Raw genomic sequence first — 10,862 nt, forward strand, 5'->3', positions numbered from 1 at the left:
TTATGTAGCTTCTAGTTCATACATTTTTATATTAAAAGACGTAGGAGCCAGCAAACACCGCATTGACTACTATCATCATTTTTCCCCCCTCAATATCTTAAGATATTAGATATCTGTAGATATTACTTTGTGTAAAACATATACTGTAAGTCACACTAATAAAGTTAGACATTAAAAAAAATAATACATAGGAATCTAAGATAAAATAGGATTTCCCAACCATACAACAAATAGAATACAAAATCTGTATTAGTATGAATCAAAAATATTCCCATGAAGTACTATGAAAAAGACACTACACCACAAAAAAAACAACCACAGTGCAGATGAGAGACAGGTAGTTGTGAAACCCCAGAGTTTCCGTGAGTTTAAAACAGATTTAAAAACAACTCAAAACGTACAGCGCTTAAACTCTTCTAAGCAAGTTGTACACTGAGTGATTGAACTTAATCAGGTTGTTTAAGAACGTAAGAAAGTGTTTTTGATGTTTTACTTATAGGTATCTTTTATCAAGCATGTGTTATTATTTGATACTATACCTTTTAAAAGACATGCCACCATGCATCTGCATAGTGCACAATCATATATGTACGTGTGTTCTCACCCACAATGCGTTGTCTTTTCCTCTCCTCATACTATTCTAAGAGGTGTTAAACACATGACTACATGACATTTGCCTGCCCTGGGTTGTGTCGTGAAACTCTTTAAATAAGTCAAGAAAAACTAAGAGCACTGTTCTTTCAGTTGGTGTAATTGGTGTAAATGGTGTTGGCTTCATTGAGAGTACACAGGAAGACGACAGACAACCAGTTGGACGGGCAACAAAGAAAGAAGTAAAACAGACGAGGGTGATGATAATGAAGAATCCCATTATTCTGGCGATCTGCATCTTCATTTTCTCGTCCGTGGCTGTGCATGGACCTGAAAGTAAGCTGTCTACACACCACTAAGTCAAAGACAAAGTTACTACTGCAATCTTTTCTGCCAGCTTGTGTCTCTCTCATGGTTTCAGGCATCCTTGTTCCAAATTTGTGCTGTTATAAATTCTCCAGTCGCCTGCCAAAGAACAAGGTGGTGGACTTTCAATACACAGACAAGCTGTGTCCATTGGAAGGAGTGCTGTAAGTGTCTCAGCTCTTTGTTACAAACCTCAAGTTACCTCACGAGTTCAAAATCAAAATCAGAATCCAATGATCTGGTCCAAAAATACACCATAATACACCATAATTATTAGTTGTAGGTTTCAGCACATTACAGTGTTAAAACAAAGGGAGAGCAACTCCAAACAACATGGTTACAAGAAACCAAATACTGTTACTAGAAATAAATTACCAATGATAATTCCAAATGTAAAAAAAAAAAAAAAAAAGATTAAAAACTTGCATCAACAATCCTTTGTTCTCTCTCTCTCTCTCTCTCTCTCTCTTTAGCTTCAGGATGAAGAGGGGTGTTGTACTCTGCGCTGACCCATCTATGCCGTGGGTCAAGGCCATCATTGATGCTAAGGAAAAGGAACTGGCAGGGAAACTGGCAGTAACCAAGGGAATTGACCAAGCCAAAGAAATAGCTCCGACTAAGGAAGTTAACCAAGCTGAAGAAATGGCTCCCACCAAGGAAGTTGACCAAGCTGAAGGACAGACTCCGACCAAGGAAGTTGACGAAGCTGAAGGACTGACTCCGACTAAGGAAGTTGACCAAGCTGAAGGACTGACTCCGACCAAGGAAGTTGACCAAATTGAAGGACTGACTCCGACCAAGGAAGTTAACCAAGCTGAAGGACTGACTCCGACCAAGGAAGTTGACCAAGCTGAAGGACTGACTCCGACCAAGGAAGTTGACCAAGCTGAAGGACTGACTTCGACCAAGGAAGTTGACCAAGCTGAAGGACTGACTCCAGCCAAAGAAATCAATCAGGAAATCTATGTCCAATACTGCTTTCGAAGTATCTGAAGCCACGTAACTGTTGGGCCATGGAAATCCAGAAATTAAGTAACTAATTGTGTAGGATTTTAGTGAAGTGTTCTGATCTGTTTTCATTGGTAACCGAAGGAGCTCTGTCTTTGTAGGAGCAATTTTAAAATATTTTGGAGACCTAGGCATTGATGCAGAGGGGTTTTCAGAACTTGCTGACCAGGAAGCCCTAAGACCTTTATATTCAGATTCCCATCGTAGATGTGCAGCTAACATAGCTGGAGCAACTGCGTGATGCTATCATGTCAATATGGACCAAAATCTCTGAGGAATGTTTCCAACACCTTGATAAAAGTGTGCCATGAAGAATTAAAGCGTTTCTGAAGGCAAAAAGGGGGTCCAACCTTTTACTAGCAAGGTGTACCTAATAAAGTGGCTGGTGAGTGTATGTAAACAGATACAAGGAATACGGTCTTTGCCTTTAAAAAAGGCACCTGATGCCATTTACAGTCTTTAAAAGGGCTGTCTCGGTACTGTAGTTCATCCTAAAGCCAGATTGATGCTTCTCTAAGATGTTGTTTTTATTAAAAATAAAATAATTTATTTGAATAAAAATTATTTTTTCTGAAATTTTACTCGGACAAGTTATTGAAAATGCCGGGCCTTAAATTGCTCTTCTTCAGAAGGGGCCTCACCGCTGTCGTTTTAAAGGAGGTGGGGAAGACATCTGTCTGAAAACAAATGCTAAATGTGAAATGTTGTTTTTGCATCTCCAATTTTGTTGTATTTATACAATGACAATAAAGATTATATTGTATTGAAATGTTTTGGTAGTTTAAACCTGTTAAAGACATAAGAAAAAAACATTTAGTCAGTCAGCTCAGATTAATATTAATCAAGATTAAAGGTTTGCTATAAAATAATATTATCTCAAAATTTCTCATTGTACTTTGGTGCTTTGAATTTTCTGTCTTGTGTGCTCCAGGTACAGTCCCTACCCCCAGCAGGTGATTAAGTGCATCTGTTTCCACTTGCTCATTGGCAAAAGAGAGTATAAAGGCTGGTAAGAAGCCACAGCTCTGTTTGCTGTTCTCTTCTGTGGGAGGGCCAGAGTCTTCTGAGAATGTGACGTCTATATTTCAGAAGGGCAAAGTTCTTTTGTTTTAATTTATAACAATATATTCTTGGGTTGTTGTTATATTTCCTCCTCCTTGACTCTTTCCACAGATTAATTTATTTACAGTATTGTTATTCCATTCCTTCCCACGTCTTGGGATTATAAGAGTTCCATTAAGCATCCTTTCTTTCTCAGCAGGCAACTCATATTTCTACTTTTAGTTGATTTTTTAATTTTTATTTATTTATTTTTAAGAGAGCGCTTATGGGTGGCACAGTGGCTCGGTGGTTGGTACTGATGTCTCCCAGCAAGAGGGTCTGGGTTTGAGTCCAGCTCGGGCCTTTCTGGGTGAAGTTTGCATGTTCTCCCTGGTGACTCTAAATTGACCCTAGGTGTGAGTGTAAGTGTGAATAGTTGTATGTCTCAGTGTTAGCCCTCCAATAGGCTGGCGCCTTGTCCAGGGTGCACCCCGCCTCTCGCCCGATGCCAGACCCTAGTGCAGGATTAAGCGGTAGATGAGATGAGAGCTCTGTTTCTCAGACTGTTACTCAGACAGTCTGAGGAATGGCTTCCGTTCAATACCTTAAATAAAAGGTGAGACTTTGCACTATGTGCCATGGTTAAATATATACAGAAGCTTTCAAATGTTCCTCATTGAAAGCAAAACGTCTTAACTCAGTTCAGCGTATTCTAGATGTCACGCAAATACATTTGCAGAAATAATGATAACATTAACATTCAACACAAAGATCAGCAATGGTAGAAATGAAACAAAAAGTAAAAAAGAAGCAGCAAAGAATAGATTCCTCTGCTCACCCTGTCGCTCTGCTGCCACCCTGTGGGGGTTTTAAACCTCAGCTTTTGAATGTGGTAAATGCAATGTAAACCAGACACACCATGCACAGTATTTAAAATGGATTCATTCTAATAATGTTACTGTAGGCCAGAAATACAAAATACTGTTTAGACTAAACAAGAAACAACTCTGTTATGTAGCTTCTAGTTCATACATTTTTATATTAGAAGACGTAGGAGCCAGCAAACACTGCATTGACTACTATCATCATTTTTCCCCCCTCAATATCTTAAGATATTAGATATCTGTAGATATTCCTTTGTGTAAAACATATACTGTAAGTCACACTAATAAAGTTAGACATTAAAAAAAATAATACATAGGAATCTAAGATAAAATAGGATTTCCCAACTATACAACAAATAGAATACAAAATCTGTATTAGTATGAATCAAAAATATTCCCATGAAGTACTATGAAAAAGACACTCACACAAATAACAACCACAGTGCAGATGAGAGACAGGTAGTTGTGAAACCCCAGAGTTTCCGTGAGTTTAAAACAGATTTGAAAAACAACTCAAAACGTACAGCGCTTAAACATCTCCTAAGCAAGTTGTACACTGAGTGATTGAACTTAATCAGGTTGTTTAAGAACGTAAGAAAGTGTTTTTGATGTTTTACTTATAGGTATCTTTTATCAAGCATGTGTTATTATTTGATACTATACCTTTTAAAAGACATGCCACCATGCATCTGCATAGTGCACAATCATATATGTACGTGTGTTCTCACCCACAATGCGTTGTCTTTTCCTCTCCTCATACTATTCTAAGAGGTGTTAAACACATGACTACATGACATTTGCCTGCCCTGGGTTGTGTAGTGAAACTCTTTAAATAAGTCAAGAAAAACTAAGAGCACTGTTCTTTCAGTTAGTGTATTTGGTGTAAATGGTGTTGGCTTCATTGACAGTACATAGGAAGACGACAGACAACCAGTTGGACGGGCAACAAAGAAAGAAGTAAAACAGATGAGGATGATGATAATGAAGAATCCCATTATTCTGGCGATCTGCATCTTGTTTTTCTCATCCATAGCTGAGCATGGACCTGAAAGTAAGCTGTCTACACACCACTTGGTCAAAGACAAGGTTACTACTGCAATCTTTTCTGCCAGCTTATGTCTCTCTCATGGTTTCAGACATTTTGGTTCCAGTGGTTCCAGATAAGTGCTGTTTTAAATTCTACTCCAGTCACCTGCCTAAGAACAAGGTGGTGGACTTTCAATACACAGACAAGCTGTGTCCATTGGAAGGAGTGCTGTAAGTGTCTCAGCTCTTTATTACACACCTCAAGTTACCTCACAAGTTCATAATCAAAATTAGAATCGAATGAATTGGTCCAAAAATACACCACAATTTTTAGTTGTAGCTTTCAGTACATTACAGTGTTAAAACAAAGGGAGAACAACTTCAATCAAACATGATTACAAGAAACCAAATACCATAGAAATAAACTACCAATGATAATTTCAAATGTAAAAATTAGATTGAAAAATTGCATCATCAATCCTTTGTTTTTTATCTCTCTTTTTTTTAGTTTCAGGATGAAGAGGGGTGATTTAGTCTGTGCTGACCCATCTATGCCATGGGTCAAGGCCATCATCGATGCTAAGGAAAAGGAACTGGACAGGAAACTGGCAGTAACCAAGGGAATTGACCAAGCCAAAGAAATAGCTGCGACTAAGGAAGTTGACCAAGCCGAAGGACTGACTCCAGCCCAAGAAATCAACCAGGAAATCTATGTCCAATACTGCTTTCGAAGTATCTGAAGCAACGTAACTGTTGGGCCATGGAAATCCACAGTAACTACACAGTATCTAATTGTGTAGGATTTTCATGAGGGGTTAGGGTTAGGGTTAGGGGACACAGAGGGGACACAGAGGGGATAAAACCTGGAACCTGTAAAGGCTAGTACTCATGTGGCATATTAAAAACAAAACACACAAAAAAAAACAAACGTTGGCTAAGGGCTATACTAAGTAGCCAAAGGGTATACAAAAATTTACAAGACAGATGGGAAGAAGAAGAGTTAGAAATACTAATAAATACTAAAGTGTCAAGGCCAAATGAGGATTTTACCTTTTGAAGGGTATTCTGGATGTAAACATTAATGTTAATGAGCATACAGTCCGTTTAGCTTATAAACCATAAGATTATACATATACAATGCAGCTCCCCAGGGGATCAAAGGTGTGTGGCACATACTAGTTGTAAAGCTTTCCTGAATGTGATATATTGGCAGTCTGCATTGCCACCATTAGCCCACTAGATGACAGTAAAAGAACGTGTATGACATGGGGCAGAGTTGGTCAGACTAATCGTCATGGGAGCATAGTTGCAATGCATTGATCTTAAAACTGATGTATTGTGTTCCCTCCCTCTGGTCCTAGTCAGCACTCGTAGGGCTGAATTTTGCAATAATTGAAGATTTGAAATGCTCTTTTTTGGAAGAGCAGAGCATTACAATAGCATTAGTCAGTCTGCGACAGGAGATAAAAGCATGTGTCAGCACCTCTGTGTTAGCCTGAGAGAGAAACAGGCTATATTCTTAAGGTAGTTACATTTTTGGTATGTGTAATATACCTAAGCTTGGAGTCAAAAATCATCATGCCCACACTTTTTGACTGTGAGTTTATCTAAATTACACCTGATGTCATTTACAGTCTTTGAAAGGGCTGTCTCGGTACTGTAGTTCATCCTAAAGCCAGATTGATGCTTCTCTAAGATGTTGTTTTTATTAAAAAATAAAATCATTTATTTGACTAAAAATGATTTTTTTTTAAATTTTACTCGGACAAGTTATTGAAAATGTCAGGCTTTAAATTGCTCTTCTTCAGAAGGGGCCTTACCACTATCGTTCTAAAGGAGGCAGGGAAGACACCTGTCTGAAAAAAAATGCTAAATGTGAAATGTTGTTTTTGCATCTCCAATTTTGTTGTATTTATACAATGACAATAAAGATTATATTCTATTGAAATGTTTTGATAGTTTAAACCTTTTAAAGACATGAGAAAAAAACACACCCATTTAGTCAGTCAGCTCAGATTAATATTAATCAAAATTAAAGGTCTGCTATAAAATAATATTATCTCAATAATGTTATCTCAAAATTTCTCATCATACTTTGGCGCTTTGAATTTTCTCTCTTGTGTGCTCCAGGTACAGTCCCTACCCCCAGCAGGTGATTAAGTGCATCTGTTTCCACTTGCTCGTCAGCAAAAGAGAGTATAAACGCTGGTAAGAAGCCACAGCTCTGCTCGCTGTGCTCTTCTGTGGGAGGGCCAGAGTTTTCTAAAAATGTAACACCTGACTCTTTCCACAGATTCATTTATTTACAGTATTGTTATTCCATTCGGTGGTTAGCGCTGATGCCTCCCAGCAAGAAGGTCTGGGTTTGAGTCGAGCTCGGGCCTTTCTGGGTGGAGTTTGCATGTTCTCCCTGTGTTCGTGTGGGTTCTCTCTGGGTACTCCGGCTTCCTCCCACCTCCAAAGACATGCTCATTAGGCTGATTGGTGACTCTAAATTGACCCTAGGTGTGAGTGTGAGTATGAATGGTTGTATGTCTCAGTGTTAGCCCTCCAATAGGCTGGTGACCTGTCCAGGGTGTACAACCGCTTCTCACCCGATTGCCAGCTGGGATAGGCTCCAGCAACCCTTGCGACCCTAGTGCAGGATTAAGCAGTATATGAGATGAGATGAGAGCTCTTACCCGTTTTCTAAACGTACATATGATCTAAGGTGGAACAGGTCATTGATACTCCCCTCCAGTAAATACGGGACAGTCTAAGAAATGGTTTCCATTCATTCCCTTAAATTAAAGGTGACTCCTTGCACTATGTGCCATGGTTAATTATATACAGAACTGTGCAAAAGTTTTGGGCATAATTACACGAAGAGACAGAAGGATTTGAGGAAGCCTACGTCCACAGAAGATCTGTGGTTAGTTCTCCAAGATGTTTGGAACAACCTACCAGCCGAGTTCTTTCAGACACTGTGAAGTAAGTGAACCTAGAAGAAATGATGCTGTCTTGAAGGCAAAGGGTCACATCAGTTATTGATTTGATTTGGATTTCTCTTTTGTTCATTCACAGTATTTTGTTAACTGATGAAAATAAACTATTAGTACTTCCATTATTGAAAGCATTCTTAGTTTACAGCATTTTTTCACACCTGCCTAAAACTTTTCCACAGTACTGTATCTATAGCCTGAATATATTTTGGTGAAGCTAAAACGACTAATGACCATGCCCCAAAATATAAGAACCTAACCTTATCCACAGCTTTCAAATGTTCCTCATTGAAAGCAAAACGTCTTAACTCAGTTCAGCGTATTCTAGATGTCTCACAAATACATTTGCAGAAATAATGATAACATTAACATTCAACACAAAGATCAGCAATGGTAGAAATGAAACGAAAAGTAAAAAAGAAGCAGCAAAGAATAGATTCTTCTGCTCACCCTGTCGCTCTGCTGCCACCCTGTGGGGGTTTTAAACCTCAGCTTTTGAATGTGGTAAATGTAGCGTAAACCAGACACAACATGTACAGTATTTAAAATGGATTCATTCTAATAATGTTATTGTAGGCCAGAAATACAAAATACTGTTTAGACTAAACAAGAAACAACTCTGTTATGTAGCTTCTAGTTCATACATTTTTATATTAAAAGACGTAGGAGCCAGCAAACACCGCATTGACTACTATCATCATTTTTCCCCCTCAATATCTTAAGATATTAGATATCTGTAGATATTCCTTTGTGTAAAACATATACTGTAAGTCACACTAATAAAGTTAGACATTAAAAAAAATAATACATAGGAATCTAAGATAAAATAGGATTTCCCAACCATACAACAAATAGAATACAAAATCTGTATTAGTATGAATCAAAAATATTCCCATGAAGTACTATGAAAAAGACACTCACACAAATAACAACCACAGTGCAGATGAGAGACAGGTAGTTGTGAAACCCCAGAGTTTCCGTGAGTTTAAAACAGATTTGAAAAACAACTCAAAACGTACAGCGCTTAAACATCTCCTAAGCAAGTTGTACACTGAGTGATTGAACTTAATCAGGTTGTTTAAGAACGTAAGAAAGTGTTTTTGATGTTTTACTTATAGGTATCTTTTATCAAGCATGTGTTATTATTTGATACTATACCTTTTAAAAGACATGCCACCATGCATCTGCATAGTGCACAATCATATATGTACGTGTGTTCTCACCCACAATGCGTTGTCTTTTCCTCTCCTTATACTATTCTAAGAGGTGTTAAACACATGACTACATGACATTTGCCTGCCCTGGGTTGTGTAGTGAAACTCTTTAAATAAGTCAAGAAAAACTAAGAGCACTGTTCTTTCAGTTGGTGTATTTGGTGTAAATGGTGTTGGCTTCATTGAGAGTACATAGGAAGACGACAGACAACCAGTTGGACGGGCAACAAAGAAAGAAGTAAAACAGATGAGGGTGATGATAATGAAGAATCCCATTATTCTGGCGATCTGCATCTTCATTTTCTCATCCGTGGCTGTGCATGGACCTGAAAGTAAGCTGTCTACACACCACTTGGTCAAAGACAAAGTTACTACTGCAATCTTTTCTGCCAGCTTGTGTCTCTCTCATGGTTTCAGGCATCCTTGTTCCAAATTTGTGCTGTTATAAATTCTCCAGTCGCCTGCCAAAGAACAAGGTGGTGGACTTTCAATACACAGACAAGCTGTGTCCATTGGAAGGAGTGCTGTAAGTGTCTCAGCTCTTTGTTACAAACCTCAAGTTACCTCACGAGTTCAAAATCAAAATCAGAATCCAATGATCTTGTCCAAAAATACACCATAATACACCATAATTATTATTTGTAGGTTTCAGCACATTACAGTGTTAAAACAAAGGGAGAGCAACTCCAAACAACATGGTTACAAGAAACCAAATACTGTTACTAGAAACAAACTACCAATGATAATTTCAAATGTAAAAAAAAAAAAAAAAAAAAAAAAAAAAGATTAAAAACTTGCATCAACAATCCTTTGTTCTCTCTCTCTCTCTCTCTCTCTCTCTCTCTCTTTAGCTTCAGGATGAAGAGGGGTGTTGTACTCTGCGCTGACCCATCTATGCCGTGGGTCAAGGCCATCATCGATGCTAAGGAAAAGGAACTGGCAGGGAAACTGGCAGTGACCAAGGGAATTGACCAAGCCAAAGAAATAGCTCCGACTAAGGAAGTTAACCAAGCCGAAGAAATGGCTCCCACCAAGGAAGTTGACCAAGCTGAAGGACTGACTCCGACCAAGGAAGTTGACCAAGCTGAAGGACTGACTCCGACCAAGGAAGTTGACCAAGCTGAAGGACTGACTCCGACCAAGGAAGTTGACCAAGCCAAAGGACTGACTCCAGCCAAAGAAATCAACCAGGAAATCTATGTCCAATACTGCTTTCGAAGTATCTGAAGCCACGTAACTGTTGGGCCATGGAAATCCAGAAATTAAGTAACTAATTGTGTAGGATTTTAGTGAAGTGTTCTGATCTGTTTTCATTGGTAACCGAAGGAGCTCTGTCTTTGTAGGAGCAATTTTAAAATATTTTGGAGCCCTAGGCATTGATGCAGAGGGGTTTTCAGAACTTGCTGACCAGGAAGCCCCAAGACCTTTATATTCAGATTCCCATCGTAGATTTGCAGCTAACATAGCTGCAGCAACTGCGTGATGCTATCATGTCAATATGGACCAAAATCTCTGAGGAATGTTTCCAACACCTTGATGAAAGTATGCCACGAAGAATTAAAGCGTTTCTGAAGGCAGAAAGGGGGTCCAACCTTTTACTAGCAAGGTGTACCTAATAAAGTGGCTGGTGAGTGTGTGTACAGATACAAGGAATACAGTCTCTGCCTTTAATCCAACCAAGGGAGAATGAGGCAGCTATGCAAGGTACCCAGGGAGCTATGTTTTAATTTGCTTTGCTAGGCGTGAGTGTA

At 38.7% G+C, this 10,862-nt stretch overlaps 2 protein-coding genes across 2 annotated transcripts; both read left to right on the forward strand.

Moving 5' to 3' along the window:
• Positions 1 to 857: 857 nt before the first annotated feature.
• On the forward strand, positions 858 to 2,716 carry LOC124999465 (serine/arginine repetitive matrix protein 5-like). The gene is made up of 3 exons (XM_047574381.1): positions 858 to 927; positions 1,013 to 1,121; positions 1,431 to 2,716. Exons 1-3 carry the CDS (start codon positions 858 to 860, stop codon positions 1,948 to 1,950), a joined length of 699 nt encoding a protein of 232 aa, XP_047430337.1. The 3' UTR covers positions 1,951 to 2,716.
• Positions 2,717 to 9,278: 6,562 nt separating this feature from the next.
• Positions 9,279 to 10,541, forward strand: LOC124999151 (lymphotactin-like). Its single transcript, XM_047573935.1, has 3 exons — positions 9,279 to 9,443; positions 9,529 to 9,637; positions 9,963 to 10,541. Exons 1-3 carry the CDS (start codon positions 9,359 to 9,361, stop codon positions 10,336 to 10,338), a joined length of 570 nt encoding a protein of 189 aa, XP_047429891.1. The 5' UTR covers positions 9,279 to 9,358; the 3' UTR covers positions 10,339 to 10,541.
• Positions 10,542 to 10,862: the final 321 nt, after the last annotated feature.

This window comes from Mugil cephalus, chromosome 21 (genome assembly GCF_022458985.1).
Source record: "Mugil cephalus isolate CIBA_MC_2020 chromosome 21, CIBA_Mcephalus_1.1, whole genome shotgun sequence".
Lineage (NCBI taxonomy): Eukaryota > Metazoa > Chordata > Actinopteri > Mugiliformes > Mugilidae > Mugil > Mugil cephalus.

Coding starts and splice junctions, on each gene's coding strand:
- LOC124999465 (XM_047574381.1), top strand. CDS start 858: ATGAAGAATCCCATTATTCTGGCGATCTGCATCTTCATTTTCTCGTCC. Junction 928..1,012: donor GGCTGTGCATGGACCTGAAA/GTAAGCTGTCTA, acceptor TCATGGTTTCAG/GCATCCTTGTTCCAAATTTG. Junction 1,122..1,430: donor TGTCCATTGGAAGGAGTGCT/GTAAGTGTCTCA, acceptor CTCTCTCTTTAG/CTTCAGGATGAAGAGGGGTG.
- LOC124999151 (XM_047573935.1), top strand. CDS start 9,359: ATGAGGGTGATGATAATGAAGAATCCCATTATTCTGGCGATCTGCATC. Junction 9,444..9,528: donor GGCTGTGCATGGACCTGAAA/GTAAGCTGTCTA, acceptor TCATGGTTTCAG/GCATCCTTGTTCCAAATTTG. Junction 9,638..9,962: donor TGTCCATTGGAAGGAGTGCT/GTAAGTGTCTCA, acceptor CTCTCTCTTTAG/CTTCAGGATGAAGAGGGGTG.